The sequence below is a fragment of the Leuciscus leuciscus genome, assembly GCF_965113295.1.
Source record: "Leuciscus leuciscus genome assembly, chromosome: 7".
Classification (NCBI taxonomy): Eukaryota; Metazoa; Chordata; class Actinopteri; order Cypriniformes; family Leuciscidae; genus Leuciscus; species Leuciscus leuciscus.
The window spans coordinates 39,620,597-39,640,932 of record NC_138731.1 but is presented as its reverse complement, the minus strand read 5'-3'; the positions used below and the strand labels follow the sequence as shown (position 1 = coordinate 39,640,932).

At 37.2% G+C, this 20,336-nt stretch overlaps 1 protein-coding gene across 1 annotated transcript; it reads right to left on the bottom strand.

Annotated features, from left to right (window-relative positions):
• Window positions 1-7,798: 7,798 nt before the first annotated feature.
• On the bottom strand, window positions 7,799-10,099 carry LOC309502475 (protein Fer3; the record flags this gene model as incomplete). Its single annotated transcript, XM_082174842.1, has 2 exons — window positions 7,799-8,202; window positions 9,520-10,099. The coding sequence occupies 2 exons, from the start codon at window positions 10,097-10,099 to the stop codon at window positions 8,165-8,167; spliced, it is 618 nt and encodes a 205-aa protein (XP_082030968.1). The 3' UTR covers window positions 7,799-8,164.
• Between the last annotated feature and the right edge of the window lie 10,237 nt (window positions 10,100-20,336).

The window sequence follows — 20,336 nt, the reverse complement described above, 5'->3', positions numbered from 1 at the left end:
CAGCGTTAACTCGTACTCTAACACAGTCTGGCCTCTCGTTCATCCACATGACTGTGTCCTCTAGCAGCCCGGGTTACAAGTTGTTTCTAAAATTGCATTAGAGGCCCTTCATAAATGTTTCATTAGGGAGTATGTAGCAGCTTGAAGCATTTCGGTTTGTTTAACATGATGCAGATAGCCCTCTCCTCCAGCTTTCAGGACGGGTTCTGTGCTGTCGCATGGCCTTGGTCCGGGGTGTCTGCTCTGCTCTGCTTTGATTTCGACAAAGGAAAAGCAAATGGACGACTATGCAACAGACTGGACCCTGACAGGCGAGCGCTGTTACGGTTTAGTTGTCGTACTAAACATTCGCAAATAATTTGTTGTATGCAATGAGATGCGTGTAAATGTCATATGTTATTCATAACAAAATTCTGACTTTTTAAAGTAAACAGCACTGTGTAGTTTTTGCTACATCTTTGATCCATCTCAGGAATTGATCTGTATCGCAGTTTGTTTGAGCAGAGGACGTTTCTTAGTCATCAAAAAGTACATGCGGTCTTTGAAGCATATAATAGATTATAAGCACATTGTAACTCACAACCATTGTCATGACTTCACAGTTCCAGTGAATAAGACGTCTTGTATAGTGACTGAGAATTGGTGCAGCTCCTGCCCCCCCACACAAGCTCTTGCACAAACACTGCAGGGGTAATGAGAGGTGCAGTTGTGATGTTGGTGCTAAGGTTAGTTTCAGGTTCACAGGGCCGTGTGGGCACAGGTGGCCCGTCTAAGAGCTCTGAACTTGGGCAAACATGGCCTGTTTGCCCTACTGATTGGCCTGGACTGGCCTAGAGGAAAGTCTGAGTCATGATTGATGTAAACACAATAAGTACATTTACAGTAAACTGTCAATTTAATGTAGCGTTAGAAAGCACAAACATCTACACTGGTGAATGGGTGTCATTTCTAGTTCGAGTAATTGATTTTAAAGCAGAGTTTGCAAATTTGGCCTTGGGGACACTTCTTCAAGTCTTTTAAATAATAGCCTACACTATGCATACTAAAAAAATAAAATAATAGCTTATAGCCAAGGCTGCATCCACTTTTAGACTCACAAACTTCCCCTCTGTTGAATCCCAGCCACCATTTTGAAGTGCGTTCACCTTCGTCAAGTGGACAAGGGGTGTTTATTTGGACAGACCCTCAACGACCCCTCGATTTTGCTCACTTCAGGCATTCAGCTCCACAGACCACAATGTAACACGATTGTGACGTCAAAACAGCAACTCACAGTGCTCGCACTTAATTCACCTACAAGTGATCAAGGGCTTAGGGCGTTTAAACACATTGCAAGGGTTCCGTCAGTAGTGGGCACTATTGTGCATCCGAGAGAACGAGACAGAGGGAAGTTAGCAAAGGAAGGGCATCAAAATTAAACAGACTTAAACACAGCCCAAATACAAAGCTTCATAGACAAAAAGATCCAAAATAAAATAGTTACAGAATTTTTGTTACAATTTCTTGTTAAAGTAAATTTTTTACACGTGTATAATAGACACTCTGGCACTCTTTTTGTAGAATGACAGAGGAAGCTTCTCTTCTTATGTCCTTATTTTCTCTGTCATACAGTTAGCATGGCAATTCAATAAATAATCAAAAAGCATTTGCTGCTCCTCTTCCTTTCTTAAAAAAATAGGTTTACTTGCTCCACCGTAGGATGTAGTTTTTCCGTAGGTCAACATTATTATATTGTGTAGTCAACTTATGATGTGAATTATAAAAGAATGTAATCCATTTACAGATGTCAGCTGTGATGTTTGCTAATGCTAATGCAAGTAGTCCAGAGAGCCAAGTTTTCTCTACAATAGTTCTATGACACACATTTTCACCATGTGTTTGCCGTAAATGTTATCAGAGTAACAAAATGACGTGGATTCCAGAAATTACATAACATGATCTTTCAAAAGAGCAAGAAGTCATTTGATCAACGTCACTACTTTACTTATTTGATTAGCATCCACGAAATAGCGCAGAATCTGAAATATTTCTCAATTACTTACATTATTTCAAAACAACAACATACCTTTTTTTTTTTTAAAGGGTCATGACATGAGAAATCAGATTGTGCCTTTTTGTGTGCCTTTTTTTTGTGCCATTAAAACATCTTGCAAGTTTCATAGCTTAAAACATCCTCCTCATTATAAACAAAGCATTTAATCAAGCTCCAAAAACAGCTCGTTTTAATATTGCAGGGTCTATGGCATCACACAGGCAAACATATTTGCATATGCCTGCCTCCAGAGCAAGACATCGACCAATAGATATGCATCATGGTGCATATAGGCCTTACCCACAGGCATTCAGTCACTTAACGGCTGACATTTGCCTACTGGATGTGAGCGTCACGTTCAAAAGCAGACCCCATTATAATCACTGATGCTCTCTACGCTGGATACTGTACACAATTACGCATTCAGTTTCTGACATGCTTCACGCACTTGATTCTGTCATCAACAGGGCAAATGGAAGAGTGAAAGAACATTCACTTTGATGTGTCCAATTTAAACGGCTCTTTTGCGTCTCTGTAAAAAAAAGTTGCTGTCTTAAATTTTTAAGTACAACCAACTTGAATGTTTAAGTCATTTCAACTTAAATTACATTAAACTGACTTAAAAAAATTTGAATCTTGTAAAAAAGTTGAAAATTGCTTAACTTATTTTGATGAGTTAAAGCAATGTAAAAACGTATGTTGTCATAACTTATTGATTATATAATTTTTTACAGTAAGGATCCCAGCGTCGGGAACAAGTGGATGGTTTTTATTAATGGCTTCCCTGATCGCGTCGGAGGATTATATGATTGTTCGGAGCATTTTGTTTTGTAAACGAGGCACAGTGTAATAGAGAGTTCACAAAGAAACTTTTGTTGAAAAATGAAGCAGCAAACTACTGGTTCTGACAGCAGCTGCATAACAAACCGCAAGTAATTTCATAATGCTCTATCTGTAAATTATGGTTTTACATGGATAATGATTTCAAAACACTTACTCACGTGTAATAGCGAGTGGGCGTGATACCGTTTCCTATGCAATGACGTTAGCCAATCATAACAGAGCCCATTTACTGACAAGCTTTAGAGGAGCCACGCCTTAAAACAGATCATTTCAGTCAGAGGGGCAGAATGAAGGTTGAAAATAATCATTTTTTGCATATACATTTTTTTTGTGCAAAAAACTTTTTTTTTTTATTTACATTTTAAGTGAATCTCAAAGAACATAAAAAAAAATATATAAAAAAAAATCAGTGGTTTCAGACTCTTAGATAGACAATAATAATAAATGCATTCATTAATAAATACTTTCTAATTAGTTCTGAAATTATATATACAGATTGAAGACTTTTCCATTGATTTAAAAAAAAAAAAAAAAAAGCGCTCCAGACATAAGAAAGCATGCTGTGATTTCGATTGAGCGAGAAAGGTTGAAAATCCTAAAGGTATTCTTAAATGGGCTCATATGTCCCTGTGGCAATGAAACCTTGACATTCCCAAAATGTATTTTAAGGAAAAATGCATATCTCCCCACTTAGCAAATCTGAGTCACTATCTCAATGTGTGTGTGTGTGTGTGTGTGCCTAGGCCTTGAGGGGGCCCGCGGTAATGAGCAAAGCAGGTGGATCATTTAAAATGTGTTTCACAGCTATCTCAGATCTGCAGAGGGACTGTGGTGCACATGCACGTGGAGATCAATTACTCAAAGCATTGCAGTATCATCTAAATAACTGTGTGAGAATGTACATTTCCTCTCTGCTGATGTATAAACAGACCCTGACTGTTTGACTCAATGTTTGATGGTGTCCCAAAAGATTTCCAGGGTGTCTATGCAAATAATTCAATCAGTGTGTTTGTTTCATAAAAGACAGTTCCAATTTGAGAAGGCATGGTAACGTTTGAGAGCTGTGGTTTCAACTGCCTTCAGTATTTTATCCTTGTTTAGACGTCTGTTATTTTGATTAGAGAGGCTTTACGTGACAACTGATTTGTATATTCCCTCATTTCCTACATTCCCTGAATACGATAATCTTTGATAATTGATATTTGTCCTATTGCAAGCATGCTTTCAGAAGAAGTGAAATGCACAATAAACACACCTGCCAAACACAGGACTCCAGTCCTCACCCTTTCTGACACAAGTCAACTTAGGTTGGATGGCCAGAAATAAATGAACCTCGCTGCAAAAAGAAACAAGGATGTACACAGTGTCAGGAATCAGGATACAAGTGTTTATCAGGCTTCATTGTTTTTTTTCCCTGTTTTATTTCATTGCTGAATTATAGCACTAACCCTGTAAACGCAAGAGACAGATGAGAAACATGCAAAGTTTATCACTGAATGTTTCACAATCCGTAATGGAGGACTTTTCAAGCTCTAGATCTTGACTGTATGCATTAACTATTTTGTAATATTCTGAAACAATGACAGCCTTTTTCAAAAAATATGTCATACATATTTCATATGTCATTGTTTTCATTTTTGTTTTGTTTTTTAGATCATATCGCTTATAATGTAGTGTGCATGAACTACTTTTATAATACTATTTTATTTTACAGCCATGGTCACAAACTGCTGTTATATGGAAAAGAGGTGCAAAGAGATTCTATAGTGTGCATTTGGAGTATATGGACTGATTTTATATAATACTTTTTATAATTGCAATTTATTTTATTTATTTATTTTGACTGCCATGGTCACAAACTGTGATTCTGTAAAAACTTTTACTATAGACTTTATCCTCATTTCGTGTGCTTTTATTTTTGTGAGTAAATGACATAATTTTCATTTAGGTTTAACTATGCCTTCAAGTAAAAAAAAAAAAAAACTATTGATAATTAAACTAACCACTAGATGGCAATGATAATAACCCAGTGTTATTTCTTGTTGCATTATTATTTTTCAGTCTACATTCTTTATAAATTCCTGTGCTGAAGATCAACTAACAGCATTATGAAAGCATGCACATAAGTCCAGCCCGTCTGAGTCAGCACGAGTCCCAAAGGTAAATCGGATCTCCACCTGTACACCCCTCTTGAGCTCAACATTGCTCTGACAGCATGGAGCACTAAAACCCGGTCATACAAGTTGTAATAATGGACGTGACTCTGGCTGTATGCAGTAATTGAAGCTGCTGGTATTGTAATAGAACAGCGGAGCTTGTGTTATATGGTGATCGATGGCTAGAGCCCATGCGGAGAGTCTACACACACCTGCTGCTGCCTCCAGAGATGGACTCGGGGCTCTGGTAAGAACATCACCCTGGATGGAGGAGTCAGCCAAATGCATAAAGAAAGTCAGTACCAATCTCTAAAGACTGACTGCAACACTCCGGCCATAAGAATCCATTCAACTCGAAGGCTGTGCGTTACTGGAGCAGCTCTTGAGGATTTGTGTGAAAATGACACAGGTGAAGTTATACCAGGGGTGGTTTCTTCATAAGGGCGACACACCACCACCAAAGTGCAAAAGGTACTTTTCAATCATGCATTCAAACCATGACTCAACCACAAAGTTATGCTAGCCATCACTGTCTGCCTCTGGATATAGTCCAATCAGCGTCAAGTCACGGTCTGTGGAGTACCGCCTTTTTTTAGGTTTGGTTCCCATTGACTTCCACACAAAGATATATTTTTTTCAAACTCCAGGCACTGCAATGCATTCTGGGTTCCGGAAGGGCTAACACTAACGTGCTTTCGTCATCATACGTTACCTTATTGTGCAGTGATTGGTGGAAACAAATATAGGCTACCTCTATTAATTAGTCTTTAAACTGAAGTGACATCCAATAATTTCCTCAGTGCATAACTTACATTTCACGGTATGTATCTTCTCCATCTGTAAATGATAGAAAGTCAAGCAAATATTTCCATTTTGCAGCTGTCAGGAGTGGACGAGCCTTCTGCAGAATAAACTTCCGTGAATGGGCGCCGCCGCATGCATGCGCGCCAAACAGATTGCGCTCCGTCTGTTTGGCGCAATAATTCTGGCTAAAATATACATTAACACTAAAATATAAATATATTTTGCTAAAATATTTGTTGTTGAACATTTGTTGTTGTTGGCGAACATGTGCTAGGCCTATAGAATTTCAAACCTACAAGTGTATTTTTATGATAGCAGTTTGTTTTTATTTATTTTCATTTTTAGTTTAGTGAATTTAACGTCTTCTTTAAAAACATCATTCTGTTTTTAGATTGTAATGATACAATGTTATATAATGTAGGCCTAATGTGATTTGACTTTTTTGCACATAATAGATAGCCTACTGCAAGGCTATGTCACTATGTATGTTTTTATAGCCTTCAATATGAACACTGTAGGAGAATATTGATCAGGATATTACTTTTTTTTTCTTTTTCTTTTTTAAAATTAAAATAGAAAAAAAAATGAAATACTGAGATTATACCATACATTGCCATTTAGCCCCAAAATACAGATGTTTTGGCTATAGCCTATTGCCCAACCCAATAGGCCTACCTTATGGGATGCTTCAGATGCTGAATTTTCCATTTTTAGCTAAGCAGTAATTATACATTATTATCACTGTTAAATGGTTATTTAACCATTAGCCTACATTCAGTCTTGCATTAATAAATCAGTTTGTTTGTGCCCCCCGCTAAAAAACTATTTTTTGACCAAACCCATAAGGACCACCCCATGTTACTGGTGCGGTGACTGCGGTCACATTTAATTATTATTCCTGCAATACCGGAGGCTGCAGTTTTCAGGACCGCAGTTCTAGGAACTTTTATAGGCTATTTGCGACAGCGCCACCTAGCCAAATCTACTCCAACTGATGATAGGCTACCTGATTAAAACTTCAAACAAATTCCTACTGGACTTAATGGATTTACCGAGCAACGGTAAATGTGACCGTACCTTCAACGAGAGAGGACATATAGACCAGACGTTCAACTCTAACACGGGGTTAAAACCTGCCCGACAGACTGAGACTAGCTTCCCATACCACACAATGCTCCGGTTTAATTACATCCACCGAGGGCCATTATAGACGTATTTTGCACACCTCAATCGAAAGGTAAACGTTCTGGATGGCTCACCCCTGCTAGCTTTTTCTCTTCTCTCGCTCGGAGTGTCTGCTCCGCTCATCTATTATTCAAACACCATCATGCGTTCGCTCTTATTACGGCGGCTTTCTGTTTGTAAGTGACTGCAGTTTGAGGGTCCCGTCGAGAGCCTTTAAAAACAAAGGGGAAATGGCTAAAACAAATGTGGGCCCTTAGTAAGGGACTGCTGGGAAGCAAATTCAATGCTACACTCTCAGAAAAAATGTACAAAATCTGTCAATGGGGCAGTATGCACTTTTGAAATGTAACCTATAATATGTAGGCCTACCATTTGGTAACACTTGAGGTAGGCTAATAAAGGTACCTTAGGTTACTGTACCTTTTAGGATACTAATATGTACCTTTTGGGGGAAATATTTTCTAGAAGGGGGTTAAAATTGTTCTTGATTAAACATGACAAATAAAGTTTTTTAATTTACTTTTTAAATCACAGAGTAATCAGAAAGACCAGTGAAGTTAAAGACAAGCATTCATATAGGCCTATCTTGTATTTATATATACATATTTTTAATTTATATTTAAGCACATAAAAGTCACTCAAACAAAGTTCAAAAGAAAGACTTAAAAATAACATTTTTAATAAATAAAAATTATACATTAACAAATAAATATTGTTGTGATAAACTACCTGCATTTGCTCAAAATAATTTCAAGGTGCAAAATGTCACTTATTTAAAATCTGAATGTGGTCGTCAGGCCAAACCCTTCAAAACATTTGCTTTCAGCAGCAAAGCTGTTTTTATCCACACAAAAAATTGAACTTTTGCCGATTGGCCATTCTCTTATCTTGCACACAAGGACAAGTGCCACGGCTTTGTCCTAATAAGGCCTCATTTACAACAAACAACGACCGTCTGGATGAGCAAAAGGGGTCTGATTGTAACCCACAACAAATTAGAATATAAACAGTGTCCCGAGTGCCAGGAGGTGTAACACGGTGAGAAGTCTGCAGATGTCGTGGTGTCGTCGTGCCATGCCAGCTTTGAAGAGGAGCGTGAGAAAGGAGGGAGAGGCGGCATCTCTCTTCCCGGCCCACAGTGCAGTTAATCCCACTTTATCCAAGAGAGCCGAGCTGTCAGATCTGGAGTTGGAGAACACAAAAGCAGAGCAAACATGAGGCTTTAGATACATTTTAATGACCATTTAACAAGTCGCTGGTCTAAGGCTAACAAAGGCACACTTATTCATTAAAACCCCCCCCCTTGAAGAGCTGGAACCCTGGGATGTGGTTAACTAAAGTACACAGCTCCCTTTCAGCTCAGTGAAAATACTTGTGACTTAGAAAAGGAAGTTTTTGAAAACAGACAGCTGGGAATAAACTGCACAGTCAACATAAACAATGGGAACTGTTTAATCATGTAAAACAACGCCTGTTGGAGTGACATAAGCCTTATTGAGGATGTATTTGCATATGCACTCCTAATAAACAAGTCATTTACCTCATATGCCCCACAAACAAGAGGAGGGAAACAATGTGTGCATGTTGCTAAATATCCAGTCTGTTCCTAACTTTAAAATGCTGGTTTAAATGAATAAAATTGATGCAATGAGTGCACAAATGTTTGATCCAATTTTCCTGTCATGTTTTAAAAATGATCAAAGATGTTATTCCAAACCAAGGAGGGACTGAATTATTAGATAATGTTTATTTTATTTTTTATGGAAGCTGGAAAGTATTTGATTTGCACTGCAAAATGAACAAATATGCCCTAAAACATTTTAGTCAAACCCACCAGTAATGTAATTTTGTCTGTCTGTCTCTATCTATCTATCTATCTATCTATCTATCTATCTATCTATCTATCTATCTATCTATCTATCTATCTATCTATCTATCTATCTATCTATCTTTCTTATCTGTCTGTCTGTCTGTCTGTCTGTCTATGTATCTATGATTAATAAATTGATTTAAATTATGACTCATGTTTGAAAGGAGTTATTCTGGTTGCATGATATATATATATATATATATATATATATGTATGTATGTATATATGTATGTATGTATATATGTATATGTATATGTATATATATATATGAAGAGTTCAGATGCAAAAACCTCTAAATGCCATCTGAAATGTTCTTATAGAATGATCATTTTTATCAAGCTCGTATATTTAAATTCAATAATTTCACTTAAATGGCAATGAAGATGACCTATTAATTGTCATTTAAGTGAAATTACTGAACTTAAATACACAAGCTTGATAAAAATGATCATTCTATAAGAAAATTTCAGATGGCATTTAGAGGTTTTTGCATCTGAACTCTTCATATATATATATATATATATACACACATTTGAGTGAACATTTTAATTAAAAAATTAATATGAATTTTAAATAGCAATTTAAACTAAATGTTATATATATTTAATGAACTCAAACTGTCATCTTACCACTTGTGTTCCAGATGGCATTGGTCTGATTCTTATAGCCGTTCTTCATGCATTCATCCACATATGACTTGGGGTCACAGCCTGACATGAGGATTTCTCTGAGCAGGGCGATGTAAGCAATGGCCAGTCTTAACGTGTCTATTTTGGAGAGCCGTTTCTCGTAGGGGAACGTGGGCACATGGCAGCGCAGCTCCTCAAATCCGGAATTGATGCTGAGCATCCTCTTCCTCTCCCGGATGTTGGCGGCGTGGCGCTGCACCTTGTACGGATGATGGGACGTCAAGCGCCGCTGTCTGCGATTACTGATCTCATGGGGATCGTCGACTGAGGAGCTGTCCACTTCAGCACCGGCCTCCAGCTGCGGAGACTGCGAGTCTAAGTCCGTGAAGGTCAGCTGAGCCTCTGGGAACACGGACTGGCACCCGAAAGAGGACCAGGGGGACAGCTGACCTGTCATTGCGCTGCAGTCAAAGAGCAGCGTGTCCATCTGAGACTGGAACTGAGAGTTAGGGTCCATTTGGCCCCAGAAGGGAAAGTCTGCGGCAGCATCTTGATCAAAATCAAAAAATATGTCTTCCATTTCCCCCCCTTTTTTCTCAGATGTCACTAAAACAGCGCGAATGAGATTAGAGGAGAGCTTCAACTACCGTGCGTAAACTGGGTAGCCCTGTGCGTAATGGTCATTAAATAGCTCCAGGTCTCGCCGCAGGGTGCTTGTCTCTATTCAACAGGTTTGAAAAGGAGCTCATTAGGACGCGTGCCTCCTCCTAATAACTCTGCCATTTCAAAAGCACTTCACGGCATCGGTTGATGCTCAGAGCACGTGTCACCGCAATCATAAAGTTATCTTAAGCTGTTTCCTATTCGGTTCAAGCAGTGGACTAATATTTACTGCACCAACTGGACGTTCTGAAGTATTTGCGTCTTGTAATTGAATTAGTCGTCTGGAGCATGGGTGGTCAAAGTCCAAAACACCTGTCTTAGCCTTATCTTACTTCATAACCATAATATAATCAATCGCTTTTATATAAGTATTTTTATTATTATTTTAAGATATTTATTTAACCTTATAGATATATTTTAACCTTTCGCTAATCATTTTTAAATAAATTTGGCATATAGGCTAAATATAAATACGAGAAAAATAGGACAATCTGAACAAGAATCTTGACAATTTTACAGTGTGTATTCGCGACCAATTGTCTAGACCAACATCTCACAGGAGCTTTATCTGCTTGTAATAAAACTGACCTGTAAACGTAGATTGTGTATAGCTTCATATACAGTGTGTTCAGAGATACATTTATTAAAATATCAACAATGCACGTGTAATTTTTTTTTTTAATATAAAGAAAAAAAAAAAAATAATTTCACCATTTTTTTTAAATTCCTCCCGACGCTCAGATCGGTTCACGTAAAGTTTTATCATTGTTTGCTGTAGTTAAAGGAAACGCATATTTAAATGTAAATATTGTAATAAAAATCATCTAATATTTACATATTTAAATATTTTATTTAAAGATCAACATTTTATCATTGCGTTGTTTGAGATGTATTGCGCATTGCAAGTAGGCTAATTATTTATAATCATTTGTAAATGACACAACACAACAAAAATAAAATAAAAATGTTGTTGTTGTTTGCCTTGGAGAAACGAAAGAAAAACTATTTGTCGTCATGTATTTTTTAATGATGTAACTGACACCACGCTTATGAAAAATTACAATAATTTATATATTTAAGCGAGCAGCTTTTATGTTATCGTAACCCGTTTATGAGAGCATATAGACATAGTTTTAGAGAATTTAAATAAAATGTTTTTCTTCGTTTTTATTTTTAATGTATCTTAATAGAGCGCATTAAAGTTCTGCTCTTTTTTTTAGATGGGAAAATGAGTAAAGCACTCTATAATACAAAAGCACTTTATTTTTATATGTTAATAAAATCTATTGTATGCTTTTTGTCCGGAACTATACCATAGAAAATGTATTTAGATTTATAAAGGAATAGTGTGTTTAAACCTGAAGTGGATCCTGAGGAAAGGCTTGTCAGAACCTTCTGCTCTGCAGACAGCAGGCATCCCAAAACTGAAGAATACTGCTGTCAGATGCAGAGATCCAGCCATTCTCCACATCACAACAAAACACTCAGCTACTTGTGTACAATTGGAAGGACCATAGAGACCTTCAGAGAGCATGTACATCTACAAATCTTTGTGCAAAATTGAAATGGCCCATCTAGAATGAAATCTGTGCTGATTTAATACAAGACACTGAGTTGGCTCATGTGGCCCTTGAATCCATGCACCAAACCATCTGCTTATGATTAGTCTGTCATCTTGGAAGTTGTTTGCAGGATAATAAGATGTCATTTAAAAAAAAAAAAAGTATAATTAAAACCACAACTTGCGTTCCTTCACACCTGTTTTTCAACATGTACTGATGCATATCCACAGGCTTGTGTTTTATGAATACTTGTCATATGAGTGGACCGCAGGGTGGGCATGCAGAACAGTGGTAAAAAGCACATTTTATTTCATCATATTGACTAGTAGTGAAAATGGATGGCAGAGGCAGACTAAATACACATAAACTGCACAGATATCAACATAAATAAATACATAATATCCAATAAAAAGAAACATGAAAAAGACTTAAAATGGCCAGTATCACTGATACTAATTCAGATACTGATGACACTTCAATGAAAGGCTTAAAAAAATAACAACTTTTAATTTAAGTGAACTTAAAAACAATCCTCACATAAACCCATTAAAATAAATGTCATATTTACCTGTGCCCTTTCTACCTGTCTAACAGGTAGAAAATATAGTCTACAGAAATTGAATAAAGTTATCAAATAGTTAGCAGTAGCACTGCATAACTTATAAATTATATATAGTGAAATCCTTATTAAAGCTACAAAGGTTCTTTAGTCAAGAGCAGTGAGTGATTTTCTCTGTTCCCTTTGTTCTTTGATTAACAGTAATGGCAGACAGCATTAGTGGCTGCTGTCACTTTAAGACCTGCCGCTGCTGACAGAGATGTAGATATCACACACTCTTTACTTTCATTTAAGACTGCTCTTCCGAAGATACTCAACAGAACGGACATTGTGGCATAATTGCGAGTGTTAGTGTTCATTCAAGCCGAAAGAGAACTTGATTCTGGCGCGCTTTCGATGCGTCGTGTGTGCGTCACAGGCAGCGTGTTCTCTTTGTCTTGTCCCGCTTGAATGGCTAAAAGCATTTGCATGAATAAGAGCATGATCTTATTGTAGCGCTAGCCAACGGATGACAGAAAAAACGGATGCTGCGTTAATTGCTTTCAATATTTACCACTGAGTCTTCTCCTCCCATTTCTACCAGTGACGCTTATTCAGCTTCCGGCGTCTACCTGCGCAGACATCAACAGCACAAATTTGCGTCTGTTCCTCACACAAAGCAATCGTTCGGCCTCCTTTTCGTATTTTATTTTAATACTTTATTGAGACTACATTTATCTGCCTGTTAAGGGTTTTATATGCTGTGTTTTGTGGTTGAGTAGTGGTTGGGGTGTGGTCAGGTTTGGAGCTCAAAAATATAAATAAATGTAACTAAAATGATGAACTCTAGCATGTAATTTTATGATAAAATGTTGTGCCATTGACGTTGAAGTTTTCTCAGAGATGCTAAATGTCTCTGTACTTGACAACATTCTTAAAGGGTTAGTTCACCCAAAAATGAAAATTCTGTCATTAATTACTCACCCTCATGTCATTACAAACCCGTTTGACTTTCGTTCATCTTCAGGACACAAATGAGGATCTTTTTGATGAAATCTGAGAGCTTTCTGTCCCTGCATTGACAGTCTACACAACTACAACTTTGACTCTTTTAATTATATCACATGGAACCGATCCAACCGATATAGATATCATTCCACAAAGTGATGAAGTCACTGATCACTACATGGTAACTTGCATATTACGTACTGCTGTAATATGTCATGCGGCGTCGCGTTATCAACCAGGCAGAACAATCCTCCCATCCACCATAGATAATTTCTCAAATTGCTTATCTAATCTGTCTCAGCTGCTGCCTGAACCCAAACAAACAGATGAACTAGAAAAACTAACTAGCACTATGAGCACCATTCTCTCTAGAACATTGGATGTGGTTGCACCTATTAAATTAAAAAAGGTCAGAGAGAAAAATAAAGCACCATGGTATAACAATACTACGCATGTTTTAAAGAGAGAAACCCGTATTTTAGACCGTAAATGGAAACAAACTAATTTAGAGGTCTTTAGAATCGCGTGGAAAGACAGTATGTCACGTTATAAAAAGGCCCTAAAAGCGGCCAGGGCTGAGCACCTCCGCAAACTAATAGAAAACAACCAAAACAATCCAAGGTTTCTATTTAACACCGTGGCTAGACTAACAAATAAACAGACGTCACCCGAACAAAATATCCCGTTACAGTTCAGTAGTAATGATTTCATGAACTTCTTCACTGAGAAAATAGAAAGCATCAGAACCACAATTGTAAACGTTCAATCTTCAATCGCGCCTTATAATTCAGCTTCAATTATCACCCCGCAAGAACAATTACAGTGCTTTACAGCTATAGAACAAAAAGAGTTAAATAAACTTATCACTTCATCTAAAACAACAACATGTTTATTAGATCCTATACCAACTAAACTACTGAAAGAAGTGTTACCTGTAGTGGAAGATCCTCTCCTCAATATTATTAACTCGTCTTTATCTTTAGGTCATGTTCCAAGAACATTTAAACTGGCAGTTATAAAACCACTCATTAAGAAACCACAATTAGATCATAATAATCTAGCAAATTATAGACCCATTTCAAATCTTCCATTTATGTCTAAAATATTAGAAAAAGTGGTGTCCGCTCAACTGGGCTCTTTCTTGCAACAAAATGATATCTATGAAAAGTTTCAGTCTGGATTCAGACCGCATCATAGCACTGAAACGGCGCTCGTTAAAATCACAAATGATTTACTTTTAGCTTCTGACCAAGGCTGTATCTCAATACTAGTTTTACTTGATCTTAGTGCTGCGTTCGATACTATAGATCATACATTACTCTTAGATCGACTACAAAATTATACTGGTGTTCAAGGACAAGCACTAAGCTGGTTCAAATCATACCTATCTGACCGCTACCATTTTGTCTATTTAAATGGAGAAAAATCGATCATAACTCCAGTAAACTATGGAGTGCCGCAGGGGATCTGTGTTGGGCCCTCTGTTATTCTCAATATATATGATGCCACTTGGAAATATTATAAGGAAACATGGAATTAGTTTCCATTGTTATGCTGATGACACTCAAATATATATTTCATTCTTATATTTCAAAAGATTGGATGACGCGTAATTTACTTTTATTAAATCCAGACAAGACAGAGGTATACTTATCGGTTAAAAAAACCGCCCACAAAACCTCGCACAATACAACTTTAACATCATAGGATGTCCTGTTACTTTATCCTCTACAGTAAAAGACCTGGGTGTTATACTCTTTTGAAAATCATATTTCATATGTTACAAAAACAGCCTTTTTCCACCTTAGAAACATTGCTAAGCTACGTAATATGCTATCAGTTTCTGATGCAGAAAAGTTAGTTCATGCATTCATGACCTCGAGACTGGATTACTGTAATGCTTTATTAGCTGGTTGTCCTGCATCCTCAATAAACAAGCTACAGTTAGTCCAAAATGCCGCCGCTAGAGTTCTTACGAGATCAAGAAAATATGATCATATAACACCGATTTTATCATCACTGCATTGGTTACCTATAAAGTTCCGTATTAATTACAAGGTATTGCTACTGACTTATAAAGCCCTAAACGGCTTAGCTCCAGTCTATTTAACGGATCTTCTATCGCCCTATAATCCATCGCGCTCTTTAAGATCACTAAATTCAAGGCTTTTGGTCATACCTAGGATATCCAGAACCACCAAAGGAGGGAGAGCATTTTCACATTTGGCTCCAAAACTCTGGAATAGTCTTCCTGATACTGTTCATTGCTCAGACTCGCTCTCCCAGTTTAAAACTAGATTAAAGTCGCATCTCTTCAGCCAGGCATTCATATAATCCTACAGATCAAACTACAATCCGGCCTCTAGTTCATAAACGCCAGAGGAGAACTGGCCCCCGACTGAGCCTGGGTTCTCCCAAGGTTTTTTTCTCCATTAGGTCACCTGATGGAGTTTTAGGACACCATTAGGTCACTTGATGGAGTTTTTCGGTTCCTTGCCACTGTTGCCTTTGGCTTGCTCAGTTGGGGATATTTTGAGGATATTTAATTTAATTTTATCAATCAATAAATTCCTTTTGAAACAAACTTTGTTGTATTATTTTAATTTAATACTGTGAAGCTGCTTTGATACAATCTGTATTGTGAAAAGCGCTATACAAATAAACTTGACTTGACTTGACTCTTCAAAAGATTGTAAAACTAATCCATGTGAATTGAGCGGTTTAGTCAACATTTTCTGAAGAGACTCGATCACTTCATATATTGAACAGATTTAATTTAGTCTTTTATTCATATAAACATTGATCAGCGAACATAAACAGAAGCTCATTGGTTCTCACTGAGGCTCAAACTTACTGCATAACACAATTGGTTCTCACACATCAAGCGAACATGCTTGAGCTTCCATTTACCATAACTGATGTGAGAGTTGATGAATGTTTATATGAGAATAAAATGTATCCTGTGCATTTTCCCTCCACAGAAAAGTATAATCAGATAACCCGTTCTCACTGCCAAGGCGTCAGTCTCTGTGTTTGGGTTATTGCAAAGTTGTGGTAATCTTTCCAGATAACTAGAGAGTATCACAAACAACTTTTTTGTGTTGAAATAATGGTGTTTGTTCCACTGCAGTAACTGCAGATAAGAGCTCTAATAGCTTCAGTCACATGTCAGACACGCTCTGCTGTGTTTAAAGGGCATGAGACAGTGATTGTTCAGCGCTGTTTACTTCTACACACTTGGAGCACAATCAGTTTTATCAGGGTGATTATATACTTTGAACTCTCTAGGAGTAACTGGGGTCACAGTCAACTTAGACTAGTGCATTGCATTTGTTTACTCTCACTGTTTTTGTTTTTTCATTGCATTGCTTTGCAAAGGTCTCAATACTCTTGCTAATAAGCCATACTGTTTGGTTATTCCAGCGAGTTACACAGACCAGAACAACTGAACGTGCACACACAGATCTCTGGTCTGGTGAACACTTAGATTTGGCTTGAGGAAACGAACAGAATGAACTGTTGTCCAGAATGACGTCAGTGTTAAATAGTGCTTAGTGTAGTGCTACAGATTCAACATGACTGTTCCAGGACATAACTGAATCTTACAGCATAAACTTGAACTCTGAAGATCAGCTACATTTGAGGGCATCATTATAACCCTGAGATGCTTTGCATTGGTGTAGTGCACACTTACTGGCTGGTTTTCCTTCACTATCTGCTCCACATCCAAAAAAAAAAGGAGAAATAATGACAATTCAAGTTTTGTATATAAATTAAAATACACAATTTACATTTGTCTACAAACGATTTAAGCAACGCTTTTAAACGACTTAAGTCTTTAGATCAACAGGTTTTTGCGATCTTGACAAACAAATTCAGTGAAGTGTTTAAACTTTTGACTCGCATTGTGTTTTCCTTAAACACTGTTTGGTCTTTGTGTTGCACTTGTTGGAATTAATTCTGTCTCATCACATTAGCAATGCAAACTAGCTGATTGTCCAAGTCATTTGTTTGTGCCGCATATGTGTGTTTGGCCTGTTGGATCAGCGCCTTGATCTGGCCAAATAAACACAATGTCTAAACAATCAGTGCGCCTCCTCACATTCCAGGTGCACATTTCACTTAGTAATTGGGTTCAGAGAGAGTGAGAGAGGGGAAACAACATCCTTGTTTAACAGTCTAGAGAACCTTAGTATTCAAGGCAGCTTTCAGGTTTGGTTTAAAGGGCCCCCATTATGGATTTTTGAAAAATGACCTTTCATGTAGTGTGTAACATAGCTCTAAGTGAATGAAAACATCCTGCAAAGTTTTAAATCTGAAAGTGCACCGTATATAAAGCTATTGTCTTTCAAAAGTAAGAGTCGACTCTGAGTCAATGAAATGAATTGTTTTTCAATCGAGTCATAAGCCGTTTCGTTGTGACGTCATATTGCCCGCCCACTTATTGCGCGCGCAGACACCAGGGAAAACTTGAACGTCAAACCAACAGCTGATTCCTGTGGATACTGGATAGCATCATGTCGAGAAGACGCTGTGCTCTATAATGTGAAGGTAAAGCTAGTTGTTTTTTCACTGCCCAAAGACGAGCATGTGAAGAATACGGTGCACTTTCAGATTTAAAACTTAGCAATTCACTTAGAGCTATGTTACACACTACATGAAGGGTTTTCAAAAATCCATAATAGGGGCACTTTAACAAAAACTAAGAATGAACAATACTTCTACAGCATTTATTAATCTTAGTTAATATTAATTTCAACATTTACTACTACATTAAAATCAAAGGTTGTATTTGTTAACATTAGTAAATGCACTGTGAACTAATATGAATAAACAAAGAACAGTTGTATTTTTATTAACTAACATTAAAGGTATAGCGGAGGATTTTCTTTTTCCGGGTGGGTAGCCTATACTATTGGTCCACCTAAGTGTCAATCATTCTGGTGATATGTTTACGTAAGGCCGTCGTGCTCGTCCTTTCTGCACATGCGCACTTTCAGGTGTATATGTGTGGTGAGCTACGGTTTCAGCCATTCATTGAAGCTCGCCGTTCTCACCGGGTTTTTTCAAAATGTCTGAGGGTCGCAAGAGAAAAAGTGTCTACGAATTGTATGACAAGAGAAAGGCCTCTGAAGAAAGAAACAAGACCAGTGTTTTTGGGAGAATATTTCACACGCTGGCTTGCGCTAAAAGCACAGGTTGGGCTTCCCACTGAGGCCTCAGTCGCGAAGTTTCTACTCGACAGGTAAAGTTTGGCATGCTATATTTGGAGAAATCCATTTAAAATCACTGCTAGTAAAAGTTAATGTAAGCTATGATTAGCGATGCTAGCGTTTAATAGGCGTTCCCTCTCGGGAGCAGGTAGAGTGTTGCGCATGTGCATTTTTTCAAAAAGTGGAGAGGGCGGTTCTTTCCTAAAATTCGGGAAAATCCTCCGCTATACCTTTAAATACTAAAGATTTATTAAAAATTGTAACAAATGTATTGCTCATTGTTAGTTCGTGTTAGTAAAAAAAAAAGTGTTACCGAAAAGTTTCTTGAGTAGAAAATCATCATATTAGAATGATTTCTGAAGGATCATGTGACACTGAAGACTGGAGTAATGATGCTGAAGATTCAGCTTTGTCATCACAGGAATAAATTACATTTTTAAAATATATTTAATTAGAAACGACTTATTCCAAATTGTAATCATACTTCACAATATTAGTGTTTTACAGTATTTTTGATCAAATAAATGCCTTGGTGAGTAGAAGAGACTGCTTTCAAAAACGTAAAAAAATTATAAAAAAAACCCCCACAAACTTTGCTGACTTTTTAAGAATCATATAACTGTATTTACAAAAGAATCACAATCTCATTATGAATCCTGAAATGCTCGTGCACTAAAATTTGGAGTGGGGAATGGAGAGCCGTTCAATTGTGTTTATCCGTAAATTAAATAAATAGAAAAATAAGCCTCCAAGTATATAACGTGAGTTCACGCGTTACCCCCAACATTGCAGACGCAAGAGTTCCTAGAGACATCCACTGCTCCGGGAGGAAGCCTGTGAGCTGTGGCACTCCACCACAGACTCTTCCTCTCATTAAAACTATGGGACACTTTCCCCTCTTTTCCGGCTCTTTCCATCACTCAGCCATGTCTGGAAAAGGCATCAGGCTCATAAAATCTTCTTGCATAAACAGTCCTCCCGTGGGCTGGGCAGAGACACACAGGAGAGACGGCAATACGTCAGCCGTTGCCTTTAGAGTCGACATATAGGCTTTTCAGACAACCTCTTACCTTATTCTTCAGGTAAGAGCGGATGTGGCCATTTGTAATTTTAATATGTCTGGCTTCCAGTGTCATTTGCTTTTAGCCGTAAACATTGATCTGAATCGGAATGATTTGATCCTAATTCAATAATCACAAACGACTGGAAAAGTAATAAAACAATGATCAGTTAAGGCTGATTTCGGTCAGCTAAGCTAACAACGCAATACTCTTACAGTAGTATAAAAATACAAAGAACACACAAATATAAAATAGTTGATTTGTAATTACATATAAAAAATTTCCCTATTGAATGTTATTATATTTTTCTTCTAGACATCTCAGATTTTAAGACCAATTAGTGAATCTGTTTTCATTGACAAGAAATTAACTAATCAAAAGAATGATTCACACATCATTGGAACATTTCTATGGCTTACAAGCTATTTATATCTATTTAATCTTTTAGACATGTTTTCATCACTAGAAAAAAATTTATATTTACTATGCAGTTATGATGCTGACTTAGGAGGTATACTGTAAAATCCGATTAGTTCAGCTTACTCAAAAAAAGCATGCAAACCGATTGCACTTAAAAAACTAAGTAACGTGAAATAGGAATAGTATGTAGTACTAACAAGTGCATTTCTAGTAGTGTACACTTACAAGAGAGTTCCAGTAACTTAAAACTAATTTGTATAGTATACTTGATTATTTACTTTAGATGTACTCATTTATGCTAGTTGTGTTAACTCTGATGTTTTCTGCATACAACTTGGAATTACTGAGTTTA